At 41.7% G+C, this 20,705-nt stretch overlaps 2 protein-coding genes across 2 annotated transcripts; both read right to left on the reverse strand.

The window, feature by feature from the left end:
* Window positions 1–1,746: 1,746 nt before the first annotated feature.
* Window positions 1,747–5,379, reverse strand: LOC123101109 (uncharacterized). The gene is made up of 8 exons (XM_044522718.1): window positions 5,325–5,379; window positions 4,535–4,692; window positions 3,653–3,742; window positions 3,400–3,525; window positions 3,301–3,351; window positions 2,893–3,045; window positions 2,362–2,463; window positions 1,747–1,935 (listed from the first exon to the last, which is right to left on the reverse strand). Exons 1-8 carry the CDS (start codon window positions 5,377–5,379, stop codon window positions 1,747–1,749), a joined length of 924 nt encoding a protein of 307 aa, XP_044378653.1.
* Window positions 5,380–7,500: 2,121 nt separating this feature from the next.
* Window positions 7,501–18,672, reverse strand: LOC123101971 (poly [ADP-ribose] polymerase tankyrase-1). Its single transcript, XM_044523217.1, has 12 exons — window positions 18,514–18,672; window positions 18,353–18,424; window positions 17,839–18,012; window positions 17,611–17,745; window positions 16,815–16,954; window positions 16,062–16,145; window positions 9,595–9,720; window positions 9,087–9,239; window positions 8,704–8,805; window positions 8,099–8,269; window positions 7,934–8,013; window positions 7,501–7,737 (listed from the first exon to the last, which is right to left on the reverse strand). Exons 1-12 carry the CDS (start codon window positions 18,566–18,568, stop codon window positions 7,716–7,718), a joined length of 1,314 nt encoding a protein of 437 aa, XP_044379152.1. The 5' UTR covers window positions 18,569–18,672; the 3' UTR covers window positions 7,501–7,715.
* Window positions 18,673–20,705: the final 2,033 nt, after the last annotated feature.

The following is a 20,705-nucleotide window of genomic DNA, read 5'->3' on the forward strand; positions in this document are numbered from 1 at the left end:
TGACGCTACCAGGCAACAACTATCTCCAAAACAAGACAGAGCAACTACTGGATGTTTGCACTAAACATTGAACAGCGCCAAAAAGGGAGCGCATGCTAAAGAATGAAATCAGACCAATGAGTAGGCTGAAGTACACCTCATGCAGTGTGTGATAGCAATTGTATATCATGAAGAGTATAATAATTTCAGGTAGGTGTACATCCAATTTAGCAATGCGTGAGTAGTATTTATGTTACGGTAGGAGTGTTTTATATTGCAATCCACCTCAGGATCCCTGGTGTACTTATTTCTTCTTCTTATAATAATAAAGGAAAACGACTAGTGTCCATATAGAGAAATGGCATGCTCCTGTGATCTAGCACCTGCACTGCACACAGATCAGATACCAAATCAACAACTAGAGGTCGGTATGTGTTGAGACTTGAGAGCAGCCAGCCTGCAAGCGGCGGCTATGGAGAAGAAAATTGCGGTGTACACTGCGGCCAGCCTGCAAGCGGCCGGGGTCGGGGAGGAGGGGGATGAGGAGGTGGAGCCGATGGGCCTGGCGGCGGTGCGGCCCAAGACAGCCCATGTTCCACGCGATTTTAGGTTTCGATCGGCCTACTTTTCGTTTGTATTTTTTGTGTTATTTTTTGTTTTCTATTTTATTCGATTTTTTAAAATAAAGGTTGAAATTTTTGCATACATACGTCCAGCGATTTTTGAATACGTGTAAAACCTTTTCACACATGTGACGGGTATTTTTTTTATTTAAGTTGAACACTTTCTGATTACAGGTTCAACATTTATCAAATGCAGGTCAAACATTTCCTAAGTACATGTTGATCAATTTTTAATATGCATTGAATTTTTTTTCAAAAATATCATCAAGATTCTTTTTAATGCTACGAAACATTTTGAAAAAACATATGCGAGCAATGTTTTACATTTAATGAACATGTTTTGAAAAATGCAATGAGCATACTTTCTTTTAAATGTGTATATAAAATAAATGTCGTTTTTTTAGTGCTACGAAACATTTGTTATAATGCCATGGACATATTTCAAAAATATCATTAAGATGTTTCTTAATGCTGCGGAACATTTTTTTGTAGAATATTCCAGCAATATTTTACATTTAATGAACATTTTCATCAGCATACTTTAGAAAAATGCATGAACAATTTTTTGAATAGTAAAATTTATTTACCAATTGCATGATTTTTTAAGCATTTTCATGAAATATTAGTAAAATATCATGAATGTGTTTTTAAACATGCAAAGATTTGTTGAATGTATTATCTTATTTGAATCGTATTGATATTTTTTAAAACCAAACAAACTTTTACGTAAAAAATAAACTTGACCGCACAAACAACAAAAATCATGCATCAGTTGACCTCTCAACTCTTCAAAATGGTGGATGGCGATAACATAATTATACTATGGTCCCCAACTGAAACGTCTTGTGCAATGTAGGCAAATTTATACTACTCCCTCTGATCCAAAATAAGTGTCATTGTTTCAGTTCCGACACTTATTTTGGATTATAAGGAGTATAACATACGTATGCAAGAGTTATGTATCTGTCTTTGATGAACTAAAAATCCTTCCAAACAATTATCTACATGGTGATCAGCATCTACACGAATTTGATGGAGTTCTTACCAAGTGTTTTACCAAAGGGTAGACACCGCAACATTATACTCTTGTCTCCTGATATAAAAATCATAGCCTAAAAAACTTGAAATCTTGCTTTGCTGAAATTTACAGAACTATTAACATTGCAAAAAACATGGGAGCTGCTCCTTGCCGATAGTGCGCCTTTGCCCACTTTGGGCGCAGCCTTTTGCATTTAGTTGCATCATCAAAAGCCCTTTGTCCATCACCCATGCGAAGCCAGCAAAGGCTCCTGTTTGACAACAACTTAGCGTCGAAGTTATCCATCTTCAGTGCCTGCAGCAGACGAAACAGTGAAAAAATGCAGTGTTGTTGCCACATACTAGAAACACTACTCGGTTTACGCCAAAATTTTGTCATTTGTTCCATAGGTACTAGCACTGAAATACGAAACCATGAGAAAAGAGCAACTAACCACCCGAAATTCCACCCAATGGATTGGAAAACCGAGATTAATGTGTTCCCTTCTTATTTTACTTTTCGACATGAATGTCAGCATTTTTAGGAATGAAACTTCTCCAGTCTACACTGTTTGGCTAACACTCCGTATATGCGGCAAGATGTGCATGCCAAGGTAACATGTTACTTTTACGCATTAGCAAGATCAATTAATAATAATGATAAATCAACTAAATTTTAATGGAGGAACATGTTTCATGGCTTTACCACCAGTCCACAAAGAAGAATAGTCCAGCAGTGTACCTGTGTGTAGAGCACTGATGCATTTAAATAACCCTGCTTTTTGAATGCTTCATCCGCTTGTCGTTTCAGGTCAGACACCCTCTCTTTCACAAAATTGTCATCCTGGGCAACTCATAATAACTTGAATCAGGTATATATTAGAGGTCTGATGTGTGTGATGGAGAAACAGTACTCTAACAAAGATGTTAAGGTGAAGTTGATGGATACAAGAAACTGTTTTAATGAATGAGATTTGAAAATCCAGTTCTCACTTGCTACATAGACAAGAATAAAGACAGCTATTAAAATGAATTGCCTACCTGTTATTTTAACATCATTCAGATAAAATGATTTTCTGGAACAGAGCTTAGGTGGCAAAGCAGGAGCAAGGAAACACATGCACACATTTGACGAGTCTGGAATAGGAGGCTAACTATGGTAGTTCCTGATCTACGAGTGTTAGTTAACCATGGACTTAACGGCAACACATTCAAGAGAGTTAAAGTGCACCAAAATTGCCAACTGTGTGCAAGAAAATTTGCAGTGGCATACCTCTAGTTGCTTGATTTCCATCTTCACATGACTAATGATTCCATCAACGCTCCAATTTTCCACAGTTGAAATGGGTGAGGTGAACGGAAAGAGAATCTCAACATCTTCCTGTGTACCATACTCAGCAGCCAACTCTATTGGCAATCTACCAAACTGTTGAGGAACAACGAAGGCTTTAAAAGGGCAATACTCAACATTAAGAAATAAGCAATGTTCTAGAAATGATCAGGGCAAACCATGTTGATACACTACCAGCATAATAGGTGGACACAGCGCTAATGTGTCGCATCTATATACCTGACATAAAGGTGACAAGGCGAAGCAATAGAAAACATATGCAAAAATAGGTGTAACTTAGCACAGCCTTTTATTTTTATTTTACAGATAGCATCATGTAGGTGTACTTACAACATAACTCATACAGTTGTAGCATATCGGTATAACACAAGTGTACTGAAACTACAAGCCAAGCAAGACACAAGAATGTGAGCAAAAGAGCATTCTCACCATGTTTGGAACATTTGGGTTTGCACCAGCTTCCAACAAGCACTTGATAGCTTCAGTTAAGCCCTTCTCTGCAGCCTTTACCAAAAGATTATCCCGAGGACTATCACCACTGACATTAGCTCCACCCTATCAGATGCAAGTATAGAAGAAATGCCAATCATATGGTTTTCAAGTAAGTAATACAAAGATTAGCTAAATCAAACATCAGTCTATAGAAATACTGCATTCCCGCTGCAATATAAGCAGAGGATACTATACCCTGAATCAATAGCTTCACACAGGATACAGAAGATTTTTGTACTGCCATGCTTAAAGGGCCAAACTGACAATTAGCCTTGTTGGGCTGCAAAAATAAGTAAAGAAATTCATTTTCATGCCAAAATATGATAGTTCCAACAGAAAGGTGGAATTTGTAAGGGAAAAAAGAGCTGAGTGATACTTCTTTCGTAAGAATATAGAATATAATTATACTCCCTCCGTCCACGAATAAGTGTACTTCTAGCTTTTGTCCTAAGTCAAGGTTTTAATTTTTTGACCAACTTTATAGAAGATACTAGTATTATATATGACATCAAATTGGTATATTATGATACTACATTTCAAAACGAATCTAGTGATACTTTAGTGCCATAATGCTGCTACTTTTCCCTATAAAGTTGGTCCAGTTTTAAAATTTGGACTTAAGACAAAAGTTAAATGTACATTTATTCACGGACGGAGGGAGTAGTGTCATGTCCATTTGCCCCCATTAATTTTTCAGACTAATCCCACCATACCTAGTCTGGCTCACACATTGACAGATTTGGTTGGTTTTCGAAGGTTGCTGATATTTGCCACACCCTCTGCAAAACATGTCTAAGGTTAGATGATAAAAATGAGTGGCATACATTGCCAAGCCTAAGGGAATCCTACCACACATTTTTGAGTCAGTGACACATGGGATCCAACTTGCAGAAAAGGAATCTTGGCACAAGTGTGACTATGAACTGAACAGGTAACCAGCTTGCCTAACTTTTGGCATGGCATGGTTAGTCACTAACCAAAAACAGCCAACAACTATAGGTGGGAACAATAGGAGAAAGTAGCAAAAACCCAGCTAAAGGGGAGAATTGGAGTTAAAAGACAATATATCAACAAATAATTTGAATAGTTCATCTGCATTGTGCTCCAAAAGGGTCTTGACAACACTAGGAAATCCTCTAATAGCAGCATCCGTGAGGGCTGTCCGAAGATCTGATACTGCATTGACATCAGCTCCCCTCGCAAGAAGAAACTTTACTATTTCAGGGTACCCTGAAGAAAAGAAGAACAAAAGGTTAACTATTACTGATACATGACATGAACAAAACATTTTTGCTCAACAAAGTTTAAATAACTAGTGGGGGAAGGATTTTTGTTGGTTCACATTTTTCTAAATAGGCATACGGAAAGAATGAACATGATCAGTTAACATAGAAGGTGGTAACCTTTTTTTTTTGCGGGTGGTAACCTTATTAAGTACACTTTCATTTGGACGTGATACGATCGATGTCGAGGGAGGAAATTGTATGGAATATCATACAAAGTAGAAAGTAAACGAACATTTCTCGGGAAACTAGTTCCAATGGCTAGACTAACAAGATTGGTAGCAATACGACGACACGTGGATTTTTTACATTTCTGAGAGCCGAATTAGGAATTAATCAGCCAATAACTAAAAGTTCCAATTGCTGCACTTCTTGTTTTCTTCAACCTAGAGCACTCTTATTTCAATACATAAGAAGAAACGCCGTGAAAGCCGGCTATCACTCCTATGACAAGGCTAACTCATAAGATTGATCACCGCTTGGTATGAGTGGTTCCTATCTCAAAAAACAATCAACAACTCATAAGATTGGTCACTATTCACCTTTGCCGACGGCCGGCTAGGTTAGGATGCCACTCGCCTTTGCCGAGGAGGATCTCGTACACGCGAGGCATTGGCCATTCCAGGGTCCCCATCCTCCCCCTCTCGCTCTTCTCCTCTTCGCCGGCGGTGGCGGTGGCGGAGCGTGGCAGGGAGGAAGGAAGGTTCTGGAGTGGGTGGGATGGGGAATAAAAAGGGCGGCAAACGGGAGGGAGTGGGTGCGCTCGCGCAATGGGAGCCCGACACGTCCCCGCCCACTGACCGTACGATCCGACGCTCCTGCAAGAAGCACGGTCACTCGCTTTGTTTTACCATGCCTTTTGGATTCAGGTTTTGAATTTTTGAATTTGAGCTTGCTTTTAGAGCGTCAAACAGCCTGACCCCTTGGACACGTTCGGTAGGCTGCATCAAGCTCAATCAGGCTCTGGCTAGATAAATAGTGAGTTGTTTGGTTGCCTAACTCGTATGTACTAATTGGCCCGCATGAAACTTAAATCACTCTCAACCTGGCTCGGCAGAAACGCTCAGATCAACCTTTTTTCCAGAATATCCAAATTGCTTCAGAAAATCTTTATGTCCAGAATACCAAATTGCTTTGGATTGCGGGACGGTTGTGGATGATATGAGGAACATGACTTCTGCATCTTATGGAGCAGTGATAAAAGAGATTTTAGAGTGGTCTTCAGACTTTCATTTATGTAATATAGTTCATGAATTTAGGAGCTCAAACTTTAAAGATCAGAATCTAGCAAAGCATGCTCTCTCTCTCTCTTGGGGGTAGCCACCATGTTTGGTTAGGTCATCCTGGGAATCTTTCCTTCGTCCCTGTAAATATTGTGACGGGTTAATAAAGGCTTTGCAAGATTGTCTAAAAAAATCAACCATTTTTTCCAGATGCAAGCTGGGCCTAGTGTAATTTACACTACTGGGAAACGCGAGCTGGGATGCTTGATGCAGCCTACCAAACGACATGCATAGCATGGCCCAGAGCCTACATACACTTAAACAGGCTCCACTGAGAATGTAACCAAACGCACCCCTTATATTGCCCCTATGCATCTAGACAGACAGCCTGGTCAAGAAATCGCGATCTAGTCTTACTGGCCCTACATGTTTGGACTCACCGGCACGCCTCATATCTAGCTCTTGTCGGCCCTATACCTAGGCTTTGATTGGGCTATAAAAAACATCTATCTTCGTATATCACAAAAAGAAATTGAACTCTCGTAATTCATCAACCTGAAGAATGCTATAACATCTGGTTTAGCATCATTAGCCTGGAGAAAGCATATAGTTGTAGCAATTGACAATTTTGATGATGGGTTTAGGATCTCCATACTTCAGGCTTTTATAAGCGTAGTAGAAACATCTACATGATGATGAGCATCTACACAAATTTGCTGGACCTATTACCAAGTGTTTAAACAAAGCGCAGACACCTCAACACAATAATTTCGATATAAGGACCATAGCCTAAAATTTACAAAACCATTTACATTGCAAGAAACATGGACGCGCTTTACAAACTTGGGCCTACCCGCAAACATTAGGACATAAAAGGCATGATTTTCACAAGCATTAGCAATGAACAGTGGAACATGATGAAACTAAATATAACAATCTACATCAAACTTGTACAAAAACAAAGAAAACTCCTAGAAAACCTCAAGAGAATGAAGCGAATCAGCATAAGAGCCACCATGTATGGGTGGAAGTGGGCTGATGTTACAAAAAATGAAGCAAAACCGCATGATTTTCATTAGGGTATCGAGATTCTCCCAGCACTCGGAGGCCAAAAGAAAGAAATATATTGTACAATGCTAGACGTAACACTTAACTTGAGAAGAGGCACACACAATCTCTACTTCCGGTCATACAACTGTGATTTCGCAGGTGCTCCACAACTAAAACCATTTGATGCCACCACATATCAAATTAGACTTATTTTAATGATCATATTACATCGTGATGGCCAGTTAAGAAAAAGTATAGAGCTAACAGCAACAGGGAACGTGAATAGTATCCCCACACAAAAAAAACATAAACAGTGCCTATGATCTGCAAAGTGAAGTAGCAATCTGGTCATAGATTTGCAAATTCATGGTAGCAGCTATCTCATTTATCAGCAAGCGCATTGGAAGTGGCAATGCAAACATTTCACTCTAGCATAACCAATTAAATTCACCATCCACTGCTGCCATACAAACAAAACAGGATTTGAGTTTCACAAAACCAACTTAAAATAAGTAGCCAGTAACATGGTTTGCTCCAAGCTGCTGCTACAGCCCATGAGTGAATTATTACATTAAAAGCATAAGGTGACATGATTCAAAGTTTAGTGGGCTTTTTGTTTAGTCGAAGAACACAAAAAACAGAGCTTGAGATTCTGCGTGAGCTTCAGATCTCTCTGCAGTCGGCATGCAGGGCAAGATCACTTAAGTTCCATCGCCTCCCTGCATGAATTAGATGATCACAACATTGTTACAAAGAAGGATCAAATTCTACTAACTGATAAGTTCATCACAAAATTGTCAAAAGAAGCAACCAAATCAACTAACTAATTATGGAAGCACCTAGAATCTGCAGCTGCTGACAATGTTAACCTAATATCACACCAGGAGAAAACGAGATGAAACATGGATTTCATACCAGAATAATTTCTCGGTCTCTTCGCTTTCCGGGTCCAACTCTAAAGCGCGTGAGAGTGCGGAATACGCAGCAGCATACTTCTAAGGAACCCATGCGCACGTCAGAATCAAATAGCAGATATAAAAAGAGCAATGAAATCATGAGTTTGAACCCGATCTAGTGCACCTTCATGAACATTAGAGCTGCTCCTTGTCGATAGTGCGCCTTTGCCCACTTTGGACGCAGCCTTTTGCATTTAGTTGCATCATCAAAAGCCCTTTGTCCATCACCAATGCGAAGCCAGCAAAGACTCCTGTTTGACAACAACTTGGCGTCGAAGTTATCCATCTTCAGTGCCTGCAGCAGATAAAACAGCGAAAAATTGCAGTGCCATTGCCACATTCTAGAAACACTGCTTGGTTTAGGACGCAAATTTATGATTTGTTCCATAGGTACAAGGACCGAAACACGAAACTGTGAGAAAAGAGAAACTAACCACCTCAAATTCCAAGCAATGGAATGGAAGACCAAGATTAATGTGTTTCAGTTCTTATTTTACTTTCTAACATGATGTCTGTTTTTTTGTTACCAGTAGCCATAGGTATGAAACTTCTCCAATCTTGGCTAACACTCCGCATATGCGACAAGATGTGCATGCCAAAGTAAGAGATCACTTTTACGCATTGCCCAGATCAATCAATCTCAATGATAAATCAACTAAATTGTAGTGGAGGAACATGTTTCATGGCTTTACCACCAGCCTACAAAGAATAAACAGTCCGGCAATGTACCTGTGTGTAGAGCACTGATGCATTTAGATAATCCTGGTTTTTGAATGCTTCATCTGCTTGTCGTTTCAGGTCAGACACCCTCTCTTTCACAAATTTTTCATCCTGGGCAACTCATAATAAGTTGAATCAGGTATATATTAGAGGTCTGATGTGTGTGAGGGAGAAACGGTACACTAGCAAAGATGTTAAGGTGAAGAGCTTAGGCAGCAAAGCAGGTGCAAGGAAACACATGCGCATTTGACGAGTCTCGAATAGGAGGCTAAACTTTGGCAGTTCCAGATCTACGAGTGTTAGTTAAACATGGACTTAACGCCAACACACTCAAGAGAGTTAACATGCACCAAAATTGCCAAGGGCGTGCAAGATAATTTACAGTGGCATACCTCTAGTTGCTTGATTTCCATCTTCACATGACTAATGATTCCATCAACGCTCCAATTTGCCACAGTTGAAATGGGCGAGGTGAACGGAAAGAGAATCTCAACATCTTCCCGTGTACCATACTCAGCAGCCAACTCAATTGGCAGTCTACCAAACTGTTGAGGAACAACGAAAGCTTTAGAAAGGCAATACTCAACATGAAGAAATAAGCAGTATTCTAGACATGATATGCAAACCATATGTCCATATTGATTCACTACCATCATAATAGGTTGACGTAGTGCGGCACATCTATGTATATCCGACCAAATTAAAGACATGGCACGAAGGGAAGGTGAAATAGTAGCAAGCGTATGCAAAAAAAAAGGTAACTCAGCACAGCCTTTTATTTTAATTTTACGGATAGCATCATCTAGTTGTACTGACAACTAGCCTATCTGTATAGGACAAGTCTACTGAAATTACAAAGCCAAGATAGACACAAGAATGTGACAAAAAGAGCATTCTTACTGTGCTAGGAACATTCGGGTTTGCACCAGCTTCCAACAAGCACTTGATAGCTTCAGTTAAGCCCTTCTCTGCAGCCTTTACCAAAAGATTATCCCGAGGACTATCACCACTGACATTAGCTCCACCCTATCAGATGCAAGTATAGAAGAAATGCCAATCATATGGTTTTCAAGTAAGTAATACAAAGATTAGCTAAATCAAACATCAGTCTATAGAAATACTGCATTCCCGCTGCAATATAAGCAGAGGATACTATACCCTGAATCAATAGCTTCGCACAGGATACAGAAGATTTTTGTACTGCCATGCTTAAAGGGCCAAACTGACAATTAGCCTTGTTGGGCTGCAAAAATAAGTAAAGAAATTCATTTTCATGCCAAAATATGATAGTTCTAACAGAAAGGTGGAATTTGTAAGGGGAAAAAGAGCTGAGTGATACTTCTTTCGTAAGAATATAGAATATAATTATACTCCCTCCGTCCACGAATAAGTGTACTTCTAGCTTTTGTCCTAAGTCAAGGTTTTAATTTTTTGACCAACTTTATAGAAGATACTAGTATTATATATGACATCAAATTGGTATATTATGATACTACATTTCAAGACGAATCTAGTGATACTAATTTAGTGCCATAATGCTGCTACTTTTCCCTATAAAGTTGGTCTAGTTTTAAAATTTGGACTTAAGACAAAAGTTAAATGTACACTTATTCACGGACGGAGGGAGTAGTGTCATGTCCATTTGCCCCCATTAATTTTTCAGACTAATCCCACCATACCTAGTCTGGCTCACACATTGACAGATTTGGTTGGTTTTCGAAGGTTGCTGATATTTGCCACACCCTCTGCAAAACATGTCTAAGGTTAGATGATAAAAATGAGTGGCATACTTTGCCAAGCCTAAGGGAATCCTACCACACATTTTTGAGTCAGTGACACATGGGACCCAACTTGCAGAAAAGGAATCTTGGCACAAGTGTGACTATGAACTGAACAGGTAACCAGCTTGCCTAACTTTTGGCATGGCATGGTTAGTCACTAACCAAAAACAGCCAACAACTATAGGTGGGAACAATAGGAGAAAGTAGCAAAAACCCAGCTAAAGGGGAGAATTGGAGTTAAAAGACAATATATCAACAAATAATTTGAATAGTTCATCTGCATTGTGCTCCAAAAGGGTCTTGACAACACTAGGAAATCCTCTAATAGCAGCATCCGTGAGGGCTGTCCGAAGATCTGATACTGCATTGACATCAGCTCCCCTCGCAAGAAGAAACTTTACTATTTCAGGGTACCCTGAAGAAAAGAAGAACAAAAGGTTAACTATTACTGATACATGACATGAACAAAACATTTTTGCTCAACAAATTTTAAATAACTAGTGGGGGAAGGATTTTTGTTGGTTCACATTTTTCTAAATAGGCATACGGAAAGAATGAACATGATCAGTTAACATAGAAGGTGGTAACCTTATTTTATTTTATTTTTGCGGGTGGTAACCTTATTAAGTACACTTTCATTTGGACGTGATACGATCGATGTCGAGGGAGGAAATTGTATGGAATATCATACAAAGTAGAAAGTAAACGAACATTTCTCGGGAAACTAGTTCCAATGGCTAGACTAACAAGATTGGTAGCAATACGACGACACGTGGATTTTTTACATTTCTGAGAGCCGAATTAGGAATTAATCAGCCAATAACTAAAAGTTCCAATTGCTGCACTTCTTGTTTTCTTCAACCTAGAGCACTCTTATTTCAATACATAAGAAGAAACGTCGTGAAAGCCGGCTATCACTCCTATGACAAGGCTAACTCATAAGATTGATCACCGCTTGGTATGAGTGGTTCCTATCTCAAAAAACAATCAACAACTCATAAGATTGGTCACTATTCACCTTTGCCGGCGGCCGACTAGGTTAGGGTGCCACTCGCCTTTGCCGAGGAGGATCTCGTACACGCGAGGCATTGGCCATTCCAGGGTCCCCATCCTCCCCCTCTCGCTCTTCTCCTCTTCGCCGGCGGTGGCGGTGGCGGAGCGTGGCAGGGAGGAAGGAAGGTTCTGGAGTGGGTGGGATGGGGAATAAAAAGGGCAGCAAACGGGAGGGAGTGGGTGCGCTCGCGCAATGGGAGCCCGACACGTCCCCGCCCACTGACCGTACGATCCGACGCTCCTGCAAGAAGCACGGTCACTCGCTTTGTTTTACCATGCCTTTTGGATTCAGGTTTTGAATTTTTGAATTTGAGCTTGCTTTTAGAGCGTCAAACAGCCTGACCCCTTGGACACGTTCGGTAGGCTGCATCAAGCTCAATCAGGCTCTGGCTAGCTAAATAGTGAGTTGTTTGGTTGCCTAACTCGTATGTACAAATTGGCCCGCATAAAACTTAAATCACTCTCAACCTGGCTCGGCAGAAACGCTCAGATCAACCTTTTTTCCAGAATATCCAAATTGCTTCAGAAAATCTTTACGTCCAGAATACCAAATTGCTTTGGATTGCGGGACGGTTGTGGATGATATGAGGAACGTGACTTCTGCATCTTATGGAGCAATGATAAAAGAGATTTTAGAGTGGTCTTCAGACTTTCATTTATGTAATATAGTTCATGAATTTAGTAGCTCAAACTTTAAAGATCAGAATCTAGCAAAGCATGCTCTCTCTCTCTCTCTCTCGGGGGTAGCCACCATGTTTGGTTAGGTCATCCTGGGAATCTTTCCTTCGTCCCTGTAAATATTGTGACGGGTTAATAAAGGCTTTGCAAGATTGTCTAAAAAAATCAACCATTTTTTCCAGATGCAAGCTGGGCCTAGTGTAATTTACACTACCGGGAAACGCGAGCTGGGCTGCTTGATGCAGCCTACCAAACGACATGCATAGCATGGCCCAGAGCCTACATACACTTAAACAGGCTCCACTGAGAATGTAACCAAACACACCCCTTATATTGCCCCTATGCATCTAGACAGACAGCCTGGTCAAGAAATCGCGATCTAGTCTTACTGGCCCTACATGTTTGGCCTCACCGGCACGCCTCATATCTAGCTCTTGTCGACCCTATACCTAGGCTTTGATTGGGCTATAAAAAACATCTATCTTCGTATATCACAAAAAGAAACTGAACTCCCGTAATTCATCAACCTGAAGAATGCTATAACATCTGGTTTAGCATCATTAGCCTGGAGAAAGCATATAGTTGTAGCAATTGACAATTTTGATGATGGGTTTAGGATCTCCATACTTCAGGCTTTTATAAGCGTAGTAGAAACATCTACATGATGATGAGCATCTACACAAATTTGCTGGACCTATTACCAAGTGTTTAAACAAAGCGCAGACACCTCAACACAATAATTTCGATATAAGGACCATAGCCTAAAATTTACAAAACCATTTACATTGCAAGAAACATGGACGCGCTTTACAAACTTGGGCCTACCCGCAAACATTAGGACATAAAAGGCATGATTTTCACAAGCATTAGCAATGAACAGTGGAACATGATGAAACTAAATATAACAATCTACATCAAACTTGTACAAAAACAAAGAAAACTCCTAGAAAACCTCAAGAGAATGAAGCGAATCAGCATAAGAGCCACCATGTATGGGTGGAAGTGGGCTGATGTTACAAAAAATGAAGCAAAACCGCATGATTTTCATTAGGGTATCGAGATTCTCCCAGCACTCGGAGGCCAAAAGAAAGAAACATACTGTACAATGCTAGACGTAACACTTAACTTGAGAAGAGGCACACACAATCTCTACTTCCGGTCATACAACTGTGATTTCGCAGGTGCTCCACAACTAAAACCATTTGATGCCACCACATATCAAATTAGACTTATTTTAATGATCATATTACATCGTGATGGCCAGTTAAGAAAAAGTATAGAGCTAACAGCAACAGGGAACGTGAATAGTATCCCCACACAAAAAAAAACATAAACAGTGCCTATGATCTGCAAAGTGAAGTAGCAATCTGGTCATAGATTTGCAAATTCATGGTAGCAGCTATCTCATTTATCAGCAAGCGCATTGGAAGTGGCAATGCAAACATTTCACTCTAGCATAACCAATTAAATTCACCATCCACTGCTGCCATACAAACAAAACAGGATTTGAGTTTCACAAAACCAACTTAAAATAAGTAGCCAGTAACATGGTTTGCTCCAAGCTGCTGCTACAGCCCATGAGTGAATTATTACATTAAAAGCATAAGGTGACATGATTCAAAGTTTAGTGGGCTTTTTGTTTAGTCGAAGAACACAAAAAACAGAGCTTGAGATTCTGCGTGAGCTTCAGATCTCTCTGCAGTCGGCATGCAGGGCAAGATCACTTAAGTTCCATCGCCTCCCTGCATGAATCAGATGATCACAACATTGTTACAAAGAAGGATCAAATTCTACTAACTGATAAGTTCATCACAAAATTGTCAAAAGAAGCAACCAAATCAACTAACTAATTATGGAAGCACCTAGAATCTGCAGCTGCTGACAATGTTAACCTAATATCACACCAGGAGAAAACGAGATGAAACATGGATTTCATACCAGAATAATTTCTCGGTCTCTTTGCTTTCCGGGTCCAACTCTAAAGCGTGTGAGAGTGCGGAATACGCAGCAGCATACTTCTAAGGAACCCATGCGCACGTCAGAATCAAATAGCAGATATAAAAAGAGCAATGAAATCATGAGTTTGAACCCGATCTAGTGCACCTTCATGAACATTAGAGCTGCTCCTTCTCGATAGTGCGCCTTTGCCCACTTTGGACGCAGCCTTTTGCATTTAGTTGCATCATCAAAAGCCCTTTGTCCATCACCCATGCGAAGCCAGCAAAGACTCCTGTTTGACAACAACTTGGCGTCGAAGTTATCCATCTTCAGTGCCTGCAGCAGATAAAACAGCGAAAAATTGCAGTGCCATTGCCACATTCTAGAAACACTGCTTGGTTTAGGACGCAAATTTATGATTTGTTCCATAGGTACAAGGACCGAAACACGAAACTGTGAGAAAAGAGAAACTAACCACCTCAAATTCCAAGCAATGGAATGGAAGACCAAGATTAATGTGTTTCAGTTCTTATTTTACTTTCTAACATGATGTCTGTTTTTTTGTTACCAGTAGCCATAGGTATGAAACTTCTCCAATCTTGGCTAACACTCCGCATATGCGACAAGATGTGCATGCCAAAGTAAGAGATCACTTTTACGCATTGCCCAGATCAATCAATCTCAATGATAAATCAACTAAATCGTAGTGGAGGAACATGTTTCATGACTTTACCACCAGCCTACAAAGAATAAACAGTCCGGCAATGTACCTGTGTGTAGAGCACTGATGCATTTAGATAATCCTGGTTTTTGAATGCTTCATCTGCTTGTCGTTTCAGGTCAGACACCCTCTCTTTCACAAATTTTTCATCCTGGGCAACTCATAATAAGTTGAATCAGGTATATATTAGAGGTCTGATGTGTGTGAGGGAGAAACGGTACACTAGCAAAGATGTTAAGGTGAAGAGCTTAGGCAGCAAAGCAGGTGCAAGGAAACACATGCGCATTTGACGAGTCTCGAATAGGAGGCTAAACTTTGGCAGTTCCAGATCTACGAGTGTTAGTTAAACATGGACTTAACGCCAACACACTCAAGAGAGTTAACATGCACCAAAATTGCCAAGGGCGTGCAAGATAATTTACAGTGGCATACCTCTAGTTGCTTGATTTCCATCTTCACATGACTAATGATTCCATCAACGCTCCAATTTGCCACAGTTGAAATGGGCGAGGTGAACGGAAAGAGAATCTCAACATCTTCCCGTGTACCATACTCAACAGCCAACTCAATTGGCAGTCTACCAAACTGTTGAGGAACAACGAAAGCTTTAGAAAGGCAATACTCAACATGAAGAAATAAGCAGTATTCTAGACATGATATGCAAACCATATGTCCATATTGATTCACTACCATCATAATAGGTTGACGTAGTGCGGCACATCTATGTATATCTGACCAAATTAAAGACATGGCACGAAGGGAAGGTGAAATAGTAGCAAGCATATGCAAAAAAAAGGTAACTCAGCACAGCCTTTTATTTTAATTTTACGGATAGCATCATCTAGTTGTACTGACAACTAGCCTATCTGTATAGGACAAGTCTACTGAAATTACAAAGCCAAGATAGACACAAGAATGTGACAAAAAGAGCATTCTTATTGTGCTAGGAACATTTGGGTTTGCACCAGCTTCCAACAAGCACTTGATAGCTTCAGTTAAGCCCTTCTCTGCAGCCTTTACCAAAAGATTATCCTGAGGACTATCACCACTGACATTAGCTCCACCCTATCAGATCCAAGTATAGAAGACAAGCCAATCATATGGTTTTCAAGTAGGTAATACAAAGATAGCTAAATCAAACATCAGTCTATAGAAATCCAGCATTCCTGCTGTATTATAAGCAGAGGATACTATACCTGAATCAATAACTTCACCCAGGATATAGAAGATTTTTGTAATGCCATGCTTAAAAGTCCAAACTGACAACTAGCCTTGTTGGGCTGGAAAAAAATAAAGAACTTCATTTTCGTGCCAAAATATGACAGTTCCAACAAAAAGATGGAAATTGTTTGGGGAAAAAGAGCTGGGAGGATACTACTTTCGTAAGAATATACTCCCTCCGTCCCATAATATAAGATTTCATTACAACCATATACTCACATATTGGTTGTAATAATGTGGGACGGAGGGAATAGAATATATCTATATAGTCTTATGTCCGCTTGCTCCCATTAATTTTTCAGACCGGTCCCACCATGCCTACTCTGGCTCACACATTGACAGCAATAGCAGGGCCTGTTTGGCTGGTTTACGAAGGTTGATGATATTTGCCACAACATTTTGCAAAACATGTCTAAGATAAGATGATAAAATAAGTGGCATGCTTTGCCAAGCCTAAGTGAATCCTACCACACCTTTTTTAGTCAGTGACACATGGGACCCAACTTGTAGAAAGGGAATCTTGGCACAAGTGCGGCTGTGAACTGAACGGGTAACCAGCTTGCCTAACTTTTGACATGGCATAGTTAGTCATCAAACAGGCTCTTAGTCACCAACCAAAAAAGGCCATCAACTACAGGTGGGAACAATTGGAGAAAGTAGCAAAAACACAGCAAAAGGGGGAATTGGAGTTAAAAAGACAGCATATCAACATATAATTTGAATAGTACATCTGCATTGTGCTCCAAAAGGATCTTGACAATACTAGGAAATCCTCTAATGGCAGCATCCGCGAGTGCTGTTCCAAGATCTGATATTGCATGCACATCAGCTCCCCTCACAAGAAGAAACTTTACTATTTCAGAGTACCCTGAAGAAAAGAAGAAAAGGGTCATAATACTATTACCGATACATGACATGAACAAAACATTTTTGCTCGGCGAAGTTTCAATAACTAGTGGGGGAAGCATTTTTGTTGGTTCACATTTCTCTAAATAGGCATACAGAAAGAATGACCATAATCAGTCAACATAAGAAGGTGGTAAAGTAGACGAACATTTCTTAGGAAACTAGTTCCAATGGCTAGACTAACAAGATTGGTAGCAATACTTTGACACGTGGAATCTTTACATATCTGAGAGCGGGGAATTAGGAATCAGCCAATAACTAGAAGTCCATCTGTCTCTCATGGAAGCGCTTTAGAGTCCCTAGAAGCTGCACTTTTTATTTCTCCAACCTAGAGCACTCTTATTTCAATACATATGAAGAAACTCTGTGAAAGCCAGCTATCGCTCCTATGAGAAGGCTAACTCATAAGATTGATCACTATTCAGGCCCCAATGAACATGAGAAGCAAATAGGATCAGGAGGCTACTTTTAATTTATGGCAACAGGAAAAAAATCTATTAGGCTAGCTTAGTCTAGCTCCTGGTAAAGTAAATCCATTTTTATCACCATGGTAGGCCCAGCAGAAAACAAGGGATGCTAAAGTAAGTAGTAACAATCAAGTGAAGTTCCTTTTCATACCATGAACTGCAGCTGCATGAAGAAGAGTGATGTTTCCCTTTGCACGTTGCTGATGCACATCAGCGCCATGATCAATGAGGTACTTGACGGCGGGAAGGTTGCCATTGGTGACGGCATGCGCCACGGGTGTAAACTCTGGCATTAAGACACTCACAGCTCAGCTGAAGTTGATGATAAAGTCATAAAACTAAATGTGCTTATATTAGGATCAGAAATGCCTGAACGTACGCTGAGCGGTGTCAGGCAAGTCCGCATCCATCTTGACCTCCTCCACGAGATACTGGAAGACCGAGAAGCTGCCGCAGCCGGCGGCGGCATGGAGGGCGTTCATGCCCATGTAGGTGGTGTTGGCCACCGTCACCGGGATCCCGTGCCCGCGGACGTCCAGCTCCTTTGCAATCTCTGCAGTTGAGACAAAAAAGGGGGCACTTTTAGTCAGGAATCATGGCAAGGACGTAGTATCTGTGTACTGTAATCTGAATCAGAAAGAAATCGCCACTCATTCTTAGGAAAGGGGCCAAGATTTGGTCTGAAACCCCCGATTTGCCCCCAGACCTGAGCACTGAAACCTAAATCACGACCGAAATTGGCATCCCGGAGCCGCAATCCGCGGCCGGATCGAGAACGAAGTACACATGGCAGATGAACCCTAGGCCCCTGGCCAGATCTAGAGAGCTCGCTGACGCGGACGCCAGGGAGGGAGAGGGAGGGGCGTGGGGATCTGGTGAAATGCGGCACTTACTCTTGATCTTGCCGACGTCGCCGTTGTGGGCGGCTTCGATGAACCTGGCCTCCGGCGACCAACGGTCACGCTCTGCAAAACAAGCGAGTGAAATGATGAGACGGCCGGAGGGGGGAGCCGTACAACCGGCGGCGGTCGGTCAGGTTAGGGTGCCAAGTCACCGTTGCCGAGGAGGAGCTCGTACAGGCAAGGCAGCGGTATATGTCGGGTCCCCATCCTCCCCCTCTCGCCCTTCTCCTCTTCGCCGGCGGCGGCGGTGGCGGTGCGTGGCAAGGAGCAAGGAGTGGAAGGAAGCTTCTGGAGTCGGGGAGAGGAGGTGGGGAATAAAAAGGGCGGGAAAAGGGAGGGGAGTGGGTGCGCTCGCACTATACTGGCCATGGGCAGCCCGGCCCGGACGGCCCGACCTTGCCCATGGGCCGGGCCTGGGCCTACATTTTGAGCCCAATGGCTGGGCTGGGCCGGGCTCGTGCTCGACATATTCGTAGTTTAAGAAAGAAGCCCGACCTGAGTCCCCACGGGCTTTTTGCATGATGGATCGGGCTTGGGCCTAATTTTTACGCCCGACAGCTGGGTCGGACTGGGCTTGGGCCTAGGTTTTCTGTGGCAGGCTTTGGTAGGCCCGGCCCGAAGCCTGTCTCAGCCCGACGAATGGCCAGGTATAGCTCACACAATGGGATGCCCACCCACGGTACAATCTGAGTGACACTCATGACAGAAGCCACGTCCACAACCTTCCTTTTCTTTGCTTTTGGATTCAGGTTTTGAATTTTAAATTTGAACTTGCTTTGAGAAACATGGAAAGATGCAAATGTTCATATACACGCATATATACTCATCTTTATGAACACATGTTTGCACACACTACCTTTTTGAGCACCTCCGAGAGACTGAGCCGGTAGATCTTAGATTGTCGAAAACACCTAAGGCGTCTCGATATCGACGAAAACATCGCCTCCCATTGAAAAAATATTCGGCCTTTAATGAGTCACGGCCACGTCACCTGTGGCCGTCGGTTGAGGTCGACCCGTATGCCCATGCCCTTGCGCAATTGCACGGCATAACCCTCGGCCCTCGCCTCTAAACGGATCATGATACAACACTAGTGCAGGATGCTGATAATGTGACACTGCGATCAGAGACCTCTGGATCACTGCTCCATATCCCCGACGGTTTCTGCGTCGTGTGGGAAGGACACCCTATCGCACACACTCACTTGGCGACGGTCCCAAATGCCATCGCGGAAAGGGGTTAAAAACCGTTTGTATAGCACCGACGCGCATTAGTGCAAACTGTTGTATGATACCACTTGCTAAAAATGGTTGTTGGATCTTTCGAGCACGTGACATGAAGTACATAATCATGAGACGTTGTATTTCGAAGTTCGGCGAAGCCCACGAGCGTGTTTGGATGTTTGTACCAACCATGTCCATGCCCACTAGATGCAGTAAGGGGTTTCAACACCCTCCCCCACCCAACCTGCCCTAAACCATGTCTAGAATCGCATCCTTCTTAAGCACCCTCTTTACTCTAGCTCTAGGGGGGGGGCCTTGAACCGGTCATTCCTTCCAGGTTAGGCTCATCAGCACGCAAGCGAGTCACGGTGTGCCTTGCTCGTGGTAGATGTATTGGGATCATGGTCTGAGGACTAAAGGGGCGAGTAGTGCTATCAATTTATGGGGCTGGCAGGTTTTAACTTCCAGCAACAAGGACTAGACTACCACAAGTTATGATTCGAACCAAAGTTCTAATTCTTCCACTCAGGATTATAACTATTGCGAGCAATGAAGTTGACGTTAACGGCAACATCGATAATATCATTCACCTTCCTATTTACCTCTTTATCATACCTATGATCTCAACAAATGTTGTCCTAACCTCTTCATTCTTCTCTTGAGTAATAGAATTTAACTTTCTAGACATAGCTCTGTTGTCAGGCCATTGAGCATGATTTTCATGCATATCGTCTCGTAGCTCCCATAATAGTCCTCCTACAATAGTCTCAAGCATGTTCATGGATAAATGATTTAAACCACTATAAAAAATGAAAAATTGGTCGTTTTTTCATGCCACGTCTAGGACAATTCCTAACGGTTTCTTTCATACGTTCTCAGCAAGCGCTAATGGCTCATGATCTTTCTACTTGAAACATGTAGGGTGTGTTTGATTCCAGTCATGAACCAGAATGTCATGGGTGAGACCTGTTCCTGAGCTTGGTTCCCGTGTTAGGTACACAAGAAGAACAAAAGCCACTTTTTCCTACCGACCGAATATTCGGGCCAGATCCGAAACGCGTCGAGACCTCCAAATCGAAGGAATTACACGAAATCGATCATTCTCTCCTCTCACTCCCGCA

This window comes from Triticum aestivum, chromosome 5A, assembly GCF_018294505.1.
Source record: "Triticum aestivum cultivar Chinese Spring chromosome 5A, IWGSC CS RefSeq v2.1, whole genome shotgun sequence".
Taxonomy (NCBI): domain Eukaryota; kingdom Viridiplantae; phylum Streptophyta; class Magnoliopsida; order Poales; family Poaceae; genus Triticum; species Triticum aestivum.